At 40.3% G+C, this 19776-nt stretch overlaps 1 protein-coding gene across 1 annotated transcript in view; it reads left to right on the top strand.

Moving 5' to 3' along the window:
- The window catches only part of pex14 (peroxisomal biogenesis factor 14), a 250478-nt gene that overhangs the window by 210141 nt on the left and 20561 nt on the right, over window positions 1-19776 (top strand). Inside the window, exon 7 of the mRNA XM_080215025.1 lies at window positions 10985-11082. Within this exon, the coding sequence (XP_080071151.1) occupies window positions 10985-11082 (98 nt within the window). The remainder of the gene's footprint in view (window positions 1-10984; window positions 11083-19776) is intronic.

The raw sequence follows: 19776 nt of genomic DNA, 5'->3' as shown, positions 1-19776 counted from the left end.
AAAATTGTACCTGCCTTTACTACTACCTCTGGGAGCTTGTTCCAGACACCACCCTCTGTATGAAAAAATTGTCCCTCTGGACCTTTTTGTATCTCTCCCCTCTCACCTTAAACCCATGCCCTCTAGTTTTAGACTCCCCTACCGTTGGGAAAAATTATTGACAATCTAGCTGATCTTATGTCCCTTATTATTTTATAGACCTCAGTAAGATTGTCCCTAAGCCTTCTACGCTCAATCATCTGTGGCGCTATTACATAGTAACAGTGTGAAATGGCTAGCTTCCCCGGTTATCTATTTTTTTCAGACACCTTACCCTTCCAGTGTAATCTGAGGTATTCTGGGAACTCCTTAGCATTGAAAACTTCAGCCTCAGGCCCAGTCATGAGTTTGTGCAATATACAACAAGGAACAATCTGACCAGGGTAGCTATTATCCCAGAGAATAGAGGTCGCTGATCAGGCGGATCATATCAGATAGCTTGTATTACCAAACAACTATTTATTTTGTACTGTTTTTGCTCATATTGTTGAATGGAAGGAGAGGGAGGAGAAAGGAGTTTTGCACACGGATGTTCATGAGGCCATGAACAGTTCTTATTTTGACAATCCTTTGTCTTTGTTTCAACCTCCAGGTGCAAATGCATGGGTCAGAATCTGAATTGGAAAGCTGCATTGGGATATTGTCCCTTTAGAGCTGACAGCATCATGTTGGAGCTAAGCAATTACATGATCTATTTGCTTTCTTTATTCTTTCATGAGATGTGGGCATTGCCAGCATTTGTTGCCCATCCCTAATTGCATTGGAACTAAATAGTCATCTCGGCCATTTCAGAGGGCAGTTAAGTGTCAACCGCATTGTCTCTATACTAGCCCATGCTGCATATAAGACCTCATTCTAGTATTAAGGCACGCAATTCCTCCTTGTGTTCTATGGAAAATGAGACAAAAGTTTTTCTTCCCAATTTGTCATTGTATAGTTTATTCATCTATGCATCTATATCAGTTGGTTGTAGCTTGTTGCAGTTCAACTGTACATGACCCATGTTAAATATTGAGATTCACATAAATCTGTTTGTAGCCCTAACAAATCAAGTGTTATAGTTTTCTGATGGTCTAAAATAATAAGTACTAAAATAATCATACTGACTTGGTTAAATATAGATTGGGAAAGCTATTTGAGAATCCCACATAAAGCCAATATATTTACTTTAATATTTAACTTTTTCTAAATGTGCCAATTTGATGATGATAGCTACCTGCCAAGTATTCAATTTATTTCTTTTTCCAGCTGCCAGCTTACTTTCTGACTCAATTGATTGTATAATGTAAATGATCAGTTTAAAATTAACATTTGGAAAAAGCAAATAAACTTTCCCATAGCATATGGCTTTAATTTTAAAATATTTATGAGCAGTTTTGGATTATATTCATGCATCGTATGTTTTGCAGCAATGTATAGCCTGTTCTGGATAATGGTGACTATTTTGGCGTACTTATTTAGTTTGCTTGAAGTTTATCTTGAATTTAGCACCGTAAGGGCAGAAAGGAAGAGGATTGAAAAAGCAAGAGATCGTCAGCACAGACCAGTTTTTTTGCCAGCACTGGGCGACACCTACAGAGGAACATCTCCAAAGCTTTTCCTTAGAGGGACATGAACTTTCTTTCCCTGTTTCTGTGAACAAGAGTAGTAAAGAACTACCACAGATGGGATTTCCTGGTCCCACACTATAACATCATCATGGGTGGGGTGGAAAATTTGACAGACCAGTGAAAGGTCCTTGGTCTTTGATTGGGAATTTCTCTTGCCACGTTACTGCGTGGAAAGTATTGATCTGGTTACTTTATAATAAGATTTTAAACGTCTTTTTGAATGTATTCATGCGATTGGTACAGTGTCAGAATGATTTCTTCCCAAGAGTGTCCTAGCAGTTTTGTTTCGTTGTTGGAGGCAGGCTCCTTGCGACAACAATTGGGATTTATCGAGCATTTTAATGAGAGAAAAAAAAATGCCTCCTGGCACTTTCCAGCAGCTTTATCAGACGAAAATTGATGCCCAAGTCAATGAAGGAGACATTAGAAGGGGCAGTGCGGTTAGAGGAAGGTTATAAAGGGGGTCTTAAAAGTGGAAAACGGGTGGAATGGAGAGATGGTAGGAGGCATTGAGGTTTAGCGAGGGAACTTTGAAGGCTTTGAGCCTAGGTGGCTGAAGGCAAACCAGCCAGTGTGGGGATTGAATAATGTTCAAAGAATGAGACTGGTCATATTATTCATATTTTTATTTGAAATCTGTGAAGTGCTAGGCTGTTTGTGTTGCTAACCATATGGAGTTTAACAAGCTGTGGGCAAATTGGTAATTGTCATCAAATTGTCACATGCTGGGAATTGTACTTTCATGTGTATCTGTGTCTTTAAACACGGATGTAGCCTCTCGAACTTCAAAACAGTTGGTTAAATCCGGACCAAGCTTCATAAGCGACCTCCTGTCATTTCAAATCAGTGGATTCCCCTTGAAAACAAAAATTGTGGCAGCACTCTCTTCATGTATTTGTGATTAATGACTTAATTACCACAGCAAGATGAATACAGGATTCAAATACATTTTAATGATGTAGACCACAAAATAAACTCTTAACATATGTCTTTATTAACAGGATTTATTGAGTGATTACAATGGAACTTTACTTAACGATAAACTCTCAACTAATTTACCAAGAAGTATTTAGCTCCCACTTAACGTATTCGTGAGCAGTTTCTTGTACTTCCTGTAATCTCTCTCTCACAATGCCCCACTTCCCCCCCTTCTGTTTCACATACCTTTCAGTTTAATTTCTTCTCCTTTCGACCACCTGTCCCTTACTGTGAGATTGGGCTAGTAAATTATTTTCTCATTTGTACCAGAGTTGTTGTTTAACAAGGAGATGTTTGGGAACATGTTCTGGGCTTCTGCCGCCCTTTGAGAAATGATCTCACTTCCTCTTGCTGCCTTCCTTTAGGTAATTTGGCAGACGTGAATTTTCTGTGCGAAGTTTTAAATTTATTTTCAGTGTCACAAGTTGGCTTACATTAACACTGCAATGAGGTTACTGTGAAAATGCTCTAGTCTGGCACCTGATGGAGTACACTGAGGGAGAATTTAGAATGGCCATGCAGCTAACCAGCATGTCTTTCAGACTGTGGGAGAAAATGGGATACCTGGAGGAAACTCATGCAAACATGGGGCGAATGTGCAAACTCCACACAGACAGTGACCCAAAGCCGGGAATCGAACCCAGGTCCCTGGCACTGTGAGGCAACAGTGCTAACCGCTGTGCCACCATGCCACCCAGGTGTTGCTGAGGTCCCTATCTACATCATTGTGCAGCAGGGTGCTATGGGAACCTCGTGTAGAGTTGGGTTTCATAGAGCCAGGTGAAAGAGGATCTGATTGATGCTAACTGTGCTGCATTCAAATTGAATCACTTACTGATTTAAATATAAGAAAAACATTCTGTGTTAACCTGTCTCAAGTTCTGTGGTACTTTGAATAATATTTCTTGCTTGGTATGTGTTATTGGCAAGGAGCAAAGATTTAAGAAGCGTTTCTTCCCAAGCCTGAAGACTTCCATGGTAGTAAGCATTTTTTGGCATGCACAGTTGAATAGGCTGCCAACATTTATTATTTAGGCTCACATAGATAGTAAATGACAGCTAGTGTCTAAAACTACACTCCAGCATAAGTTGCTGTCTGAGATAAGGTCAGTGAGGGAGAGAAAATTGACAAACAGACTATTTCAGATCCAAGTAGTTTCCTCTAAACTATCCGAGTGAAATTTGTTAGTGAATTGACTTTTCAACATTTAATCGCTGTATGAATGGATTCTGCATCTCAGTCATATTTCCCCAAATATATTTTGGGTTTGCATTTCATAGAATATAAAGTTGATGCCAGTTTAAGGGCCTATTTTAGGCACTAATAGCGGTGGAAGTATCTGTTGACTCTTTTAGCATGTTGGTTCTGTAACAGAGGCAATGAGTTTAAGCAAAACATTATCAACACGTCATAAATATTAGTTGCCAATGCTGTTTGGAGAAACCTATCACATTATTGCAAAATAAATTCTCTTTGGAAAGCTGTCAGACAATACTGTTTCAAATTGGAGTGTCGCGTTAAGTTTCGGGCTGATCCATGTAAATATAGATGACTGGGAAACATGTATGTTTAGTATGCTGAACATATAAAGTGGATAACTGGTTAGCATTTAATGAAGGGCCAGAATATAAGGCCATACCTTCCTCGGTGTGGCAATCAGAGTTGGACAGTGTCCAGGGCACAGTCTGGATCTTTAAAATGGACACACTGAAGTTAGACAACAAAATCAGGAAATGCTGGAAAATCTCAGCAGGTCTGGCAGCATCTGTGGGGAGAGAATAGAACCAACGTTTCGAGTCTGGATGGCCCTTCATCAGAACTCTGACGAAGGGTCATCCAGGTTGAAACATTGGCTCTATTCTGTCCCCACAGATGCTGCCAGACCTGCTGAGATTTTCAAGCATTTCCTGTTTTTGTTTCAGATTCCAGCATCCACACTATTTTGCCTTTATGCTGAAAAATAAAGCAGTTTCCGCCATCATATGATCATCCATTTAGTTCATTTTAAACTTCATAGACTTAAAAAAAAGGCATGGAATGAAAATGAAAAGGTTCCAGCAGTGTCCAAAACTGGGCCATAACTAAATAATTTAAATGATTTACTTTGCCCATTTGTCTATACCCCTCAAGAATCTAAGAAATGATATGATCTTATGGGCAGTGAAGAGCTTCTTGGTTAAATAAGCTATAAGGTTGCTGCTTCATTTGGACAGCAACACTCACTGCTCTTAAAGTAAAATGGAAACATCACATCTCAGTCTACTGTTTCATTATGGAATTCATTGCATTTCATGTATGGTTTAGTTTTGTATTTTGCTGCTTTTGTTTTATATTCTGCCTTTCTTTTAATAAAGATGTATTCTTCGTTTATTACCCCCCACTGTTATTTGTAATCTCATTTATTCCATTGCCTGGAGATCCATTTAGTGTGCCTGTGTTTGTATTTGGTGCCAAATGAAGTTTACCTTTGTTGTATTTGTTCTCAGTATCTAACCGAGACAGGTTAATTTTTCAATGTTGGTGCAGGATTTTTATTTAGAGTGCCAACAATAGAATAACTCGGGGATTATGTAGAAAACAGAAATAATACTCAGCTTTGCCAAGTAGCATTCAGGTTTATTTACTTCATAGTCAACTGATTTTCCAGTTGTTGCTTATTGCATTCCCACCAAGTTGGTTATCTTGTTCATGCCACGTGGCCCCTCAAATTGTGATCCAACTGAGATGGGAGAAATTGCTTATTTGTTCACTGCTCTTCACATATGCCAGAGGGAACTAGCACCAACAACTCCCACTGTGTACTTTTGAGGACTTTGTGTGGTTGATGAATTCAAGTATGTGATCTCACTCCTTCAGATTCCTGTAATAATATCTCATTTTGACTGCTTCACTTCCTTTTCTTTTTCATGCTGTTGATGTTAGTCACTCTGGCATTGCTACCAATATTGCTACAATAAATCAAGGGGATCTTCATGTATTGTCACTTGGCCCATTTATTAAGGTTTTCTTTCACAGAATGAAGGCAATTTTGTGTCAGGTACCAATTTAAACACCAGCATAAAAATTGATTTCCATCAACTGGGCTAGCCAATGACTTTGGTACTTCATTGTGAACCTTGATTTCCTGGCATCAACAATTTGTAAAATCCAAAATGGAATTCTCTGCTGTATGTGTAAATTAATTACTCTGGGAATAATAGGAAATGCATTGGGAGCAGTCTTTTCTGGCCTTCAGAGGAAATCTGCTTCATTTCATAAAATCTCTACAATGCAGAAAGAAGCTATTTGGCCCACCGACTCTCCAACAGAGCATCTTACCCAGGCACTATCTCCATAACACATATTTACCCTGCTAATCTCTCTTAACTTGCTCTTCTTGGGACACTAAGGGACAACTTAGCATGGCCAATCCACCTGACCCGCACATCTTTGGAGTGTGGGAGGAAATTGGAGCAACCCAGAGGGAACCCACGCAGATGCGGAGAGAACGTGCAAACTCCACACAGACAGTGACCCAAGGTCAGAATTGAACCTGGACCCCTGGCACTGAGAGGCAGCAGTGTTAACCACTGTGCCACCAAGCTTGCCCATTATAGTTAGGATTGAATAAATCACATTCAACAGTTTTTCTTCCAACTCCTCACCTTGACCTGAAACTCCTACCCATCAAAAACTTCATCAAACCTATCTCTTTGCTCCCCCCCACCTTCACCTCCCAAGTCTTTTATAATTGAGTACCCAGGAATATTTTACTAAAATGAGGCACCATATCATTCAAGTTGTTCTATTCTTTTTTCGCATTTTATTTTACCACCTTAAGGATCAACATAGAAGCAGACCACTCAGCCCACCATACCAGAGCCACCGTTCTGCAGCATCTTGGGATATTTACTGCACTAAATACACTATATCAGTGCTGGTGTTGAGTAAATAATTCTGATTTCAACCATCTGCTGCATAGACCATGTCATTTTGCAGTCCTGTAGTCTCCTCAATGGGCGTATTTACAACCCCTGGTCTCAGCATCACCCAATATTTATCAAATTTCCTTAATCCCATGTTATGAACAAAGCTTGACAGGAAGGACTGAGCAATATCTTAATCTGGATAATCCACAGCAGGAGACCTTGTGTGCATTAATCTAGATTACACCTTTTATTAACATGAGTGAATAAATGACAAGGTAAGTAAACAATCAAAGGCAGAGTTTGGTTTAAATATCCTACAACTGACTTAAAATAATTCACTTGCTATTTATTTTATAGGGTTTATGCACACACTGAATTTATTGCAAAACATTTTTGAAGAATTGCCACTTAGGTGAATGAGTGTGGTTCTGTTCCTGCTCGTTTAATGGTCATTGAGTGATATTGCCCAATTAGTGTCAGTTAGTGACGAATAATGTGTGGTCTCATGTTAAGATCTCTTATCAACCAGGAACTTGCCTGAGAAGCTCCTTTCACAAAGGCCCTTAGCAGCTGTTGGAAAGATGTATATCCTATTTGTCTGTATTGGATTTAAAGCAGGCCCATAAATGATGAGGACAAATATTAATCTGCTGTGCCATCCAATTCCTCCACAAATTTAATTCATTTCTAAAATTAAAGGCAATAAAAGAAAATCAGTTTTATCAGCTTCTAAAAATATTCCATATTTTATACAGCTTAGTGTACTACATTCTTCAAGGGTTCTTGCAGAGTATTAATTGAGAAGTATGACTGACGCTAGCTTTTTTTGAAGAAGTTAATGTAATAATTTAGTAGTTAAGGATCAAATCCATGTGGCTAACATACATGGAGTATTGGAAAAGTATTTAATAAAACTTGCATGGAATGTACCTTCCATGTTACACAATGTATTTGAAAAAGCCTAAGATATGAAATGAAACACTCCAACCTGGATTATAAATGTATAGATATTAGGTGTAGATTGTCATAATGCAATTTAATTCTTCTACTAGCTCATTTGTTGGTGACTATCTTAATAACACTATTACCTTAAAGAAGCATTGAACAGAGTTTTAAAGTTTATTTGTTAGTGTCACAAGTAGACTTACATTAACACTGCAATGAAGTTACTGTGAAAATCCCCTAGTTGCCATACTCTGGCGCCTGTTCGGGTACACTGAGGGAGAATTTAGCATGGCCAGTGCACCTAACCAGCATGTCTTTTGGACTGTGGAAACCAGAGCACCCAGAGGAAACCCACACAGATATGGGGAGAACATGCAAACTCCACACTGACAGTGACCCGGGTTCCTGGCAGTGTGAGGCAGCAGTGCTAACCACTGTGCCACCATACAGAAAACTTCATCCAGTGTTATCAAAACAAAATATAGGAATTTTTGAAAATGGTTTATGTTCCGCTTTTTGGGAGAGAAAAGGAGAGAGGTTTTTTATACAGTTTTTTATACATTTGTTCTATTTAATGGTGATCTACAATTGCATCATAGTAATGCCAATTTCTGCATATTACTTTTGTCACCTTACTTGGTCAAATTCATTGTTAACTTCTCACCCAGATGATGCTTTGCAATTTTTACCAGTTAAAATCAGAAAATTATCAGATTGTGATCGTACCGTGTTTCTAGTTGAAAAGGATTTCCGATTCCTGTTCCTGTAATGCCCAGTGTAAAAAAAAAGTAAATACATTTCACTCAGCACACATCAATAATTTTGGAATAATGTGAAACATTCTAATCTTTTAATTTCACACCTTACTTTTTGAACACTGAAATATCTATTATCATTGGTTAGTGGTGAAGCTTCAAGTTAGTTTTAATAATGGTACTGGCTACTACTTGGTCAGAGTAATGACTAGCAGCAGAGAGGACCAGTCTTCACTCTGCCCGAATTTCATGCTTATTTGCTGGTGTCTATCGCAGAAGGAGTTGCACAAGAAGCCCATCTTGGAACATGAGAGTAGGAGTAGGCCATTCAGCCTGTCGAGCCTACTCCGCCATTCAGTTAGATCACAGCCGATCATCTACCTCAGCAACGCTTTCCTGTGCTATCCCATATCCCTTGTTGTGATTAGTGTCCAGAAATCTATTGTTTTCTATCTTGAACATGCTTAATGGTTGAGCTTCCTTCTGTGGTACAGAATTCCAAAGAGTCACCACCCTCTGAGTGAAGGTGTTTCTCCATCTCAGTCCTAAATGGCCTGCCCCTTATCCTGAGACTGTGCCTTCTGGTTCTAGACTCACCAACCAGGGGAAATGTTCTGTCTATATCTAGCCTGTCAAACCCCGTGAGAATTTTGTAAGTTTCAATATGATCACCCCTCATTCTCTAAAACTCTAGAGAATTCAGGCCAAGTTTCCTCAGTCTCTTCTAAGGCAGTCTTGTCATCCCAGGGATCAGTCTGGTGAACTTCCATTGCACTCGCTTCATGGCAATTATATCCTTCCTTAGATAAGGATACTAAAACTGTACACAATACTCCAGGTACAGCCTTGGCAAGGCTCTATATAATTGCAGCAAAACACCTTTACCCCTGCGCTCAAATTCCCTTGTGATGAAGGCCAACATACCATTTGATTTCCTAATTGCTTGCTGCATCTGCATGCCAGCTTTTAATGACTCATGAACAAGGATATTGGGCATCAACAGTTCCCAACATCTCACCATTTAAGGAATATTCTATCTTTCAGTTTTTTCTAGCAAAATGAATAATTTAACACTTGTTCACGTATCCCATCTGCCATGTTCTTGCCCATTCACTTAACCTGGCCAAGCCCTTTTGAAGCCTCCTCACAACTTACATTTCCTTCTAGTTTTCTGTCATTAGCAAATTTGGTAATATGTTTGGTCCCCAAATCCAATCATTTATATGGATTGTGAACAGCTGTGGTTCTGGCACTGATCTTTGTGGTACCCCATTGGTAACAACCTGCCATCGTGTGACTGACCTGTTTTTCTGTTTTCTGTTAACTAATTCTTAGTCCAAACCAGTACGGTGCTGTCAAGAATTGATCTGCACTTTTATGTTTTGATTTACTTTGATTTATTATTGTCATATGTATTAACATACAGTGAAAAGTATTGTTTCTTGCGCACTATATAGACAAAGCATACCGTTGATAAAGAAGGAAACAATAGTGCAGAATGTAGCATTACAGGCATAGCTAGGATGTAGAAAAAGATCAGCTTAATGCAAGGTAGGTCTATTCAAATGCAACAGGGAAGAAACTGTTCTTGAGTCGGTTGATACGTGTCCCCAGACTTTTGTATCTTTTTCCCAATGGAAGAAGGTTGAAGAGAGAATGTCTGGGGAGCATGGGATCCTTCATTATGCTGGTTGCTTCGCTGAGACAGCAGTAAGTATAGACAGAGTCAATGGAAGGGAGGCTGGTTTGTGTGATGGATTGGGCTACATTCACAACGTTTTGTAGTTCCTTGCGGTCTTGGGCAGAGCAACAGCCATACCAAGCTGTGTGATACAACCAGAAAGAATGCTTTCTATGGTGCATCTGTTTCTCAGCAATTTGCATTCCTCTTCACTTTTCTCTTTCTCTATCAATTTCTTGGTCCTCCTTTGTTGGATTCTAAATTGCTCCAAATCCTCAGGTTGACCACTTTTTCTGCCAACCTTATAAGCTACTTCCTTTGAGCTGATGCAATCTCTAACCTATTTTGTTAGCCACGATTGATTTACCTTTCCTGCTGGGTTTATTGTATCTTTGAGGAATGTATATTTATTGTAAACCATGTAATACTTATGTTGCCTATTTACTATCAAAATCTTTAGTGTATTTTCCCAATCCACCGTCACCAACTCACTTCTCAAACCTTCACTGTTTCTTTTGTTCAGATTTTAAGACCCTAGTTTTGGAATGAATGCATCACTTTTACCCGATACCTCCCTTACAAGTTTAGTCTTTGGTAAAATCATAGAATCCTACAGTGCAGAAGGAGGGCATTCGGCCCATTGGGTCTGCACTGACCACAATCCCACCCAGGCCCCATCCCTGACACTAAGGGGCAATTTTAGCATGGCCAATCCACCTAACCCGCACATCTTTGACTGTGGGAGGAAATCGGAGCACGTGGAGGAAACCCCCACAGACACGGGGAGAACATGCAGACTCCACACAGACAGTTCGTTGTGAAGCTAATGTAATATTTGTTAAATTGTCTTCTCAATGTTTGATCTATCTACCTGAATGTGTAGGAAAATAAAAGTAAGTTGGAAAAGCTTAATCCATATTTATGCAGGAAAGAAACGAAGAATGGTGTATCTTACAAACAGTTGTGATACATGAAGAAGGTTTAAATTTGGTGATGTGAAAGGTTAGTTAATAAGAGAATGATGACTTCTGTGAAGTAAAAGTGATTTAATTTCTTTTCTTGCATAGTGACACAGCTACAAACAAATCTTACCACAGTGCAAGAACTTCTGGAACAGCAGCAAGAGAGGTTACAAGAGCTTTCCCAAGAATTGGCTGGTACCAAGGTAACTATTACTACAAACACAGCTTGTTTCAAAAAATGGCTCATTCCTGTTAGATCTAAGTGAATTGGAGGTGTCAATAGTAAGAAATAACACTAACTGAGCCAACACTATAGATTATATACCCCAATCATATGCAAAATGTTAATGGAACTCATAGAAGGGACAACTTCACCAACTGCAGTCCTCAACTTGTACTTTTAATACCTTAATATTGAATCTAGCTGGGGTAAATGCATGAGGTTATCGGGCTGTGGGGATAGGGCCTAGGTGGGGTGCAGGCTTGATGGGCTGAATGCCTCCTGCACTGCAGGATTCTATGATTCTACTTTGTTTGCTTCTTACTATAGAGTAGTTATAAGCATGTAACTACTTGAAATATTTGCTTCAAATCAGTATGCAGTGACAACCGAATTGAGATGCAACACGGATTATTTTATGAGTTCAATCAAACTTTTTATGAAAATCCACAAATATTAAACAAATGCCTACATCTGGGTTGATGTACCTCAATGTTTAATAAGCAACTGTTGTGTGCATTTCTTTGATTTTGTTGAAACTATCTTTCCTTTGCAAACAATTAGCAGGTTAAATGTCTCATTGCATCAACACGTTCCCTTTGTGGTTCATGCAAGATAGAAATTTGGACAATGTGCTCAGTTACTCAGGAGTCCTGAAAAGCTGTGCTGAGTGTATTTCCGATAGGCTTTCTGGCACACTTTAACCTGATCACTAACAACGTGATAAGATATTGCCAGGGAGATTTATTGTATAACTGCTACCAATCTTCAAATGGTATGTCACCTGTAGGAACGATGAGAAAAACAGAGACAGGTTAGGAGGCATAATAAGCCTGACACTGAATAAATATATCTTAAAAGCTAAATCCAGAAAGATTAGGAAAGAATAAAGTTAATAAGCGGAGAGCTTAATTAGAGCGGTTAGGATATGCTTCAATCAATGAAAAAAGTTAGAATAGAGAGTAACGCCAATGAACCAAGGATATCAAATTGGACTGACTCTTGGTAGAGCATTAGACTGTAAGCTAGAGAACTATGTTCAATTGCAGCTCTATGAGACTGGCTTTTATAGTAAGCTGGATGTCTTCTTTTACAACTGAATTAAAGCATCTTTAACTTGAGTGGAAGATAACGTAAGTACCAGGACTGGTTCCACCTCCCAGACTTCCTTCTTGTTAGTATTCACGATGCTTCAAAGCCCCGACAGTTTGGTGAAGTAGAAACATCTGTTTGTGTCAGACCAAGGCCAACCATATCTATGATTGTATAGTTTTTCCTCCATTCACACAGCTGACTCACCCCAAAATATTCTGCTGACCCTTGGATATTCAGGCTGACTTATGAATATTGGTCGCGTGAGTGGGATACCAGAGAAGGGAGACTGGCACCTGTGGAACTGGCACCTAGGATGAGTTGGTGCCTTTAGGAAAACAGGGTAAAAGCCAGTGAGCTGGGAGACTTTGACCTAATATGATAGCACTTTCACCTCTGAGTCTGAAAGTTATCATAGAATCTCTACAGTGCAGAAGGGGGAATTTGAGTTCATTGAACCTGCACCGATCCCCGTAACCCCATGCATTTACCCTAGCGAGTCCCCCTGACACTAAGGGGCAATTTAGTATGGCCAATCAACTTAACTTGCACACCTTTAGACACTAAGGAGCAATTTGCCATGGCTAATCCACCTAACCTGCACATCTTTGATGCATGGGAGGAAACCCATGCAGACACTGGGAGAATGTGCAGACTCCACACAGACAGTGACCCAAGCTGGGAATTGAACCTGAGTCCCTGGCGCTGTGAGACAGCAGTGCTAACCAGTGTGCTACTGTGCTGCCCCAATGAAAGCCCCACTCCAGAGATACCAGCATCAAAGTCTAGGCTGACATGCCACTGCAGTAATGAAGGAGTTCTACACTGTCCTATGATATGTTAAACTGAGGTCCTGTCAGATTTTTAGCACTGTTTCTTAGAAAAGCTGGAGAATTCCCCCCATTGTCCTGGTCAATATTAATCTCTCAAAAAATATCACTGTAGCACATTATCTAGTAATTACCACATGTGGGAGCTTGCTGTGCACAAATTGGGTCCCACAATTCACACAATGCGAGAATGAAAATGAACACTGAGTCCATGCACTCGCTAATGCATGGACAGAATATCCCAGAAAAAACACTTAACATTATGTGAATGACTTTTAAGATGACGTTCTATTATCTACTTAAGAACAAGTTTGAAGATTATAAGAACATATCTAGATAGGATTCAACAATTGGAGATTATTCTGTGTCTTCAGGACTATGGATGTGTTATTTACAAGATGGCTGAGCTGAACTAATCAGTGAGAGCTGTTTTGTTAGTTTAATGTTCTGAAGTTTTACTTGATTATTTTTGGGAGTTGATAAATTTTACTTAAAACCCTATGCTAATTCAGATGCATGAGTACTTGGGTTCTGTCTGTGATGAGTCAGATTTTACCTGAAATGGGTTTACTAATCTAAATAGCCTTGTCTTATTCTCTGTTCCGCTTTAATCTATATTTGTGCTGCGCATAGGACTAATAATGACTGTCATGATGTTTCACCCAAGCTGGATTAACAAATGTTAATATTGCAAACATTCTATTGACTTTGAAGCTTTATTAACATCAGAAAAATGGTTGTGACTTTTACATGATGTTGGCCATCATATAGAATACTAAAAGTAGAAGGAGAAGCTGTAGATGTTTCACAGCTTCTTAGGACCTCATCGACCTAACATGTTAGAGTTCAGTTACTTAAAGCATTTGCATCAAAAAAACCATTTTTTGTAAAGAACTATTTTTCAGATTTACAAGGATCATAATTGCAATGGAAAATTGCGTTTTCTAGGTTTAATCATGATGTAATTTTTTTTGTGATTTAATGCTCTGCGTTAATGTCTGGAAGTGGAAACTTTAATTAGAAACTGCCACAACCTGTAATTAAACTAAACTAGATGTAAGTAATATCTCCCTTCTCCATCCCCATCTCAGCCTGTCTTCTGACTAAATGCTTATCCATCCTTTAGCTATTTTCAGTCTCCGCTATTGCACCCTACTCTGCTGGTCAGCTCACTTCCTCCACCTTCGATAAACCCCACCTCATCCAAAACTCCTAAACAGCAGCATATCCCAGTCACTCTTCATCCAGCGTCTAACCTCTGAGTGGTTCCAAGTTCAAGTCCTACTGTAGGCCTTAAGCAAAGAGAAAAGGCCAACACTCCAGTGCAGTACTGAGGGAATGCTTTTTAAGACTTGGCGTTCTAAGCAGGTGTCAACCATTACTCAGGCAGGAATCCAACTTCAGATGCACACCGGAGAGATGCTAACATTCCTTGGGGCATTAGAGTGGACATCATATACGACAACCAAGAAGCAAGAGCACAGCTCGTGGTGATAAAAGGGAAGGGGTCTAGTTTACTAAGTTATGATTGGCTCAATAAAGTTCTGTTGAACTGGGGTGAGATTAAGCACGCACAGATGACAGAGGATGTCATTCAGAAATATCCTGAGGTCTTGAAGGAAGCTCTATACCCCAGAGTGTGTCTGAGATCATTTCAATGCATAGTAAATAGCAAAAGTTTACAGGAAGTCTCTACAGACTTCAACAGAGTTGGTGTCACTGTATTGAGTACATCACAAAGAAACAAAATGGAAATGAGGGCCAGCACAAAATAAACTTTTCATGAAAGTTTAGCCAGGTAATTTGTTTGGTGGCCTAATGTGAATCAGGATTTGGAGATCAGGGGCGGCATGGTAGCACAGCGGTTAGCACTGCTGCTTCACAGCTCCAGGAACCTGGGTTCGATTCCCGGCTTGGAGTGTGGAGTTTGCACATTCTCCTCGTGTCTGTGTGGATTTTCTCCGGGTGCTCTGGTTTCCTCCACAGTCCAAAGATGTGCAGGTTAGGTTGATTGGCCATGCTAAAATTGCCCCTTAGTGTCTTGAGATGTGTAGGTTAGAGTGATTAGTGGGTAAAATATGTAGAGATATGGAGGGTAGGGCCTGGGTGGGATTGTTGTCGGTGCAGACTCGATGGGCCAAATGGTCTCCTCCTGCACTTTAGGGTTTCTATGATTTCTATGAGAAGATGGTGCCACCAGCATCACTACATCCTTGGGAGTGGTCTGATCATCCATGGCCTAGACCTCATTTGGACTTTGCAGGGGTTTTTATGGGTCGTATGTTTCTATCATCATAGATGTACACTCTAAGTAGTATATCATGAACAACATCATATTTCCCATTACAATAGAAAAGCTACGCCAAGTTTTTGAAACTCATGGTTTACTGGATTCTCCTGTTTCTGATAATGGTGCAATATTTGCAACTGATTCATTCCAAGAGTTTATGCAAGGGAATGGGATGCGTCCCATGCGTGCTGCGCCCTTTCAGACAGCTTCAGATGGTGAGCTGTTCAGACACTGAAGGATTGAGGAGACACTTTGGGAACCCAGGTCTCGTGATTCTTGTCCCAGTATCATATCACACCTCCAACAACAGGACTCCCACCAGCTGAATTACTGCAGGGCAGGAAGCCAAAGTCTCACCTGGATCTGTTACATCCAGGTGTCAAAGTGAGAGTGGGAAGGAAACCAGAAAAGCAGGTGAGACGTGACTGCCATGCTGAGGAGAGACATTTCAAACCAAATGATGCCATCTTTCTAAGGAATTTTGGCAGTAACCAATGTTGACTGCTTGGAGTTATTTTCAACCAAAGTGGCCCGGTGTCTTTGATAGTGAAACTGACCAATGGAAGATTCATTTGCAGACACTAGTGTCACATTCATCTACACCATGACCCAGAGAAAGCAAAAGTTCCAGATAACACAACAGAAGAAAATGCTGCTATGGATACTCAACAGGAAGTGGATCCTGATGTGTAAGGATTTCCAGTGAACTCTACTCAGACATTCATGCACAGATATTCAACCTACCCCTGTGCTCACAGTCCAACTCCACTGAAACCAGTCTCAGTGGTACAGGTCACCGTGTGGTTGCAGAGGTCCTGAAAGACTGATGTATAGTTGAAACATGAGTTTCATTATGTTTCTTCCCTTAAGGAAGGTTGAAACTGAAAGATGGGGGAGAAATGTTATAGAATGTCATAGTAAGCACCTTCCTAGTTGAACGAATGTACTGATATCTTTAGCAGGTTTGAGCATGCGTGAGTGTTGCAATCTTAGTCTTAACGTGTGGGAACAGTGTCATTCACTGCCTCCAGTTCTGAGTCCATGCTGTACTGTATTTTGATATTTTTATAAGAAGATTGAATATCTCAATGCATTTGACCACCCTTTTGTTTCCAAGTTACCCCACCGCCCCTCCTTTATCATGCCTCCCTAAAACTCGCCTCTTTAACCAAGCTCCTGTGGCTGCTCAGCCTGGCTGAGCAGCTGTTTGCTACACATGGTGGATATCCAACTCCGGCAAATCATCAGGATTACTTCTGGAACATTTAGATCAATGCAGTTCCAGTGGCTTCCTGTGCCAGCCCACATTGAACCTCCTGATGTCTGCAGGAAACACATCCTCCTCAAACAGCACCATCGATTGACAGCTAACAAAGCACTCTTTTTGACACAGGACTTCAAAAAAAGGCAGTTGTTTGAAATCCCACAATCCTGAGTGGAACACATTCCAATTTCTACAAACTGCTGAGAACTCCACCATTCGATTCATATTTCTGGTTATCTGGAAACTTACCCAGCAGTGAAGTCCCAGGTTTCAACCTTCCACCAAAAATCTGGACATCCCTCACGAGTGACACATGAGGAACAGCACAAATTGTGCTTCTGACTACCCAAGTCAGACCGTCACCCAGACACTGAACTTCTGCCCTGAGAGATCCATTCCTGATGGCGTGTCAGCCAATCACACTACGTCAGCTGAAACTGTTTATTGGATTTTTAACGTTGATCTCAAATTAAAACTGTTTCCCCTGCCATATAGAAAAACAACACCTCCTATATCCTACTTAAGTTTATTTCTGTCTGATTATACCCCTGTGAAGTGCCTTGGGATGTTTCCCAATGTTGAAGGCACTTTATAAATGCACATTGCCATTAAAAGGGATTGGGTTATTAACATTCATACCTTTTCGTGTACTTAAAGCAAATAGATCAGCAACTGGATCAGTCCAAAGATGTGCAGATTAGGTTGATTGACCCTAGTGTCAGGGGATTAGTAGGGTAAATGTGTCGGGTTACTGGAATAGGGCTTGGGTGGGATTGTGGTTGGTGCAGCCTTGATGGGCTAAATGGCCTCCTGCACTGTAGGGATTTTATGAACTGGGACCTAGAAGGGAGTATCATTGAAAAAGCAGAATTTAGCTCGAGGAAGCTGTCTTAACATTTTGGTGCTCTTTCTGCTGAACATTCTCAGTTAATAGAGTTTTATAACGTGGAATGAAACCCTTCAGCCCATCATGTTTATGCCAGCCATCAAGCACCGAGCTATTCTAATCCCATTTTCCAGCACTTGGTTCATAGCCTTGTGTGCTTTGACATTTCAAGTGCACTTCTAAATACTACTTGATTGATTATAAAGAGAAATAGGAGCTGGAAATTAGAAAAATTAAGGGGCAGATACATCTTGAATTAATGAATGTTCTTTTACAATAAAACAAACTTTATTCTAGCTGTGTCTGACTTAATCAACTTTAGTGCCTCGTGAGTTACAAACTTGAAAGTGCACAAAACTCTTCAATTCCTTTCAAACCGTCCAAAAGCATCAGAGATTCTCTCTGATGTGCTGCCACAGTCAGTCTGTCATCCTACAAATCTGTCCACTTTTTCTCCCGCTTGGAAGTGATGAAGGTAAGAAACAATGAGTGAAGCCAAAAACCGAGAGTCTAAATATAAAAGGAAATTATGTATCTGTAGTACAAGTCATCATTGGTTCCTTACCAACTGTTCAGATGCATGCAAGAAAGACCACTTTCAAAGATCCCATTACAAACACTGTCATTGGTTTTTCTTTTGCTGAAGTTATACTCCATGGCCTGAAGTTTGTGTTAAGTGGTGAAGCAACGGGCGCTTACCACTGACCCCTAAGCGCAAACTTACCTAATTTGATGGTGGAGCAAAATTCCACAAGGAAGGGGGATTCCTTCACAGTGGTCTTCAGTGTGGTTCTGCCACGTCCTTTAATGCAGACAAAATGGCAGATTTCCTAGTGCAGTGAATACAAGACACGCCCACAGGATCTATCAAAACTAAACTGCTATCTGCTGCAGAATCTGTCAGAATAGATTCATGTCATTGGAACAAAAGATTAAAGCAGATACATAGGAGCAGAATATATTTTTTAAAATCCTGTTTATACATTTTTTAAAAGTCTGATAAACAATATTCATCTGAAAGGGCATAAATTTATACATCTTTTAGGGAATAAGATGGTGTCCCAATAATGTTCAAAAGTCTCTTAATTAAATGATTTAACAATTCAGTTACGCCCCACAGCCAGTTTGGAAGTTGAAATGCCTTTCAGTACTGTTGACCTCACTGCTTCGAACTTTTTAATTATTGCCGTAGTGACTCCAGAGGCTCTTTTCTTCTGGAAACACTAGGCTTGAAATATTTTGTTATTAGTGGGCAATCAACCCAAATTCTCACCAGTGCTAGATCTTCCTTTTGAATTTTGAGGCCAGTGATTGCAGTCACTTAGCCTCTGGAGCAGCGTAGAACGACCCCGTGACACTTCCAGATTTATGTGCTACTGTGCACGTCTCTCAAAGTTGCTTTTGTCTCTTACCAATGCAATGATGGCAAACTTTATTTTTATTCATTCATGGGATGTGGATGCCACTGGTTGGGCCAACATTTATTGCCAATTACACTATTTCAGAGGGCAGTTCAGAGTCAACCGCACTGCTGTGGATCAGGAATCACGTGTAGGTCAGACCAGGTAAGGATGGTAGATTTCCTTCCCTAAAGGCTATTAGTGAACTATATGGGTTTTTACAACAATTGACAACACTGACAGCCTCACCATTATTAGCACTGCAAAATCTGGACACTTGCATTGATATGCCCCATTAATGTGAAATGAAGGTGGCATGGTGGCACAGTGGTTAGTACTGCTGCCTCACAGCACCAGGGATGCAGGTTCGAATCCCAGCTTTGGTCACTGTGTGGAGTTTGCACGTTCTCCCCGTGTCTGCGTGAGTTTTCTCCGGCTACTCCGGTTTACTCCCACGGTCTGAAAGACGTGCTGGTCAGGTGCATTGACCCAAACAGGTGCCAGAGTGTGGCTACTAGGGGAATTTCACAGTAACTTCATTGCAGTGTGAATGTAAGCCTACTTGTGAATAATAAATAAACTTTGAGTTTATGTGCACTGCCTATTTAAAATTTGAATTAACACTGGAGTTGCCTTGCATCTGGAGGGGTCACTGATCATGTGTGCTTTCCGTTGGTTTGGTATATCTGTAACTGGTGCCAAGTTGATTTTTTTAAAAACCTGGCATTGAAAGAGCTTGAGCAGTCAACTGAAAGAAGAGACGTATGTGATGATGATTTCTTTTGCAATATTAAATATTTCACCAGCCGTGATGGGACCAGTGTGTGGAGTTTCATGCAAAGCGAAGCTCTGTTTATGTTCTATGCAGAGTGACATGAGCAGCACTGAAAGTCTCTGCTGCCCACTCGCACTGTC

This window comes from Carcharhinus amblyrhynchos, chromosome 30, assembly GCF_965287045.1.
Source record: "Carcharhinus amblyrhynchos chromosome 30, sCarAmb.v2.hapA, whole genome shotgun sequence".
NCBI classification, from domain to species: Eukaryota; Metazoa; Chordata; class Chondrichthyes; order Carcharhiniformes; family Carcharhinidae; genus Carcharhinus; species Carcharhinus amblyrhynchos.
Note: the sequence above shows the minus strand (reverse complement) of the source record. Positions and strands in the feature narration are given on the sequence as shown.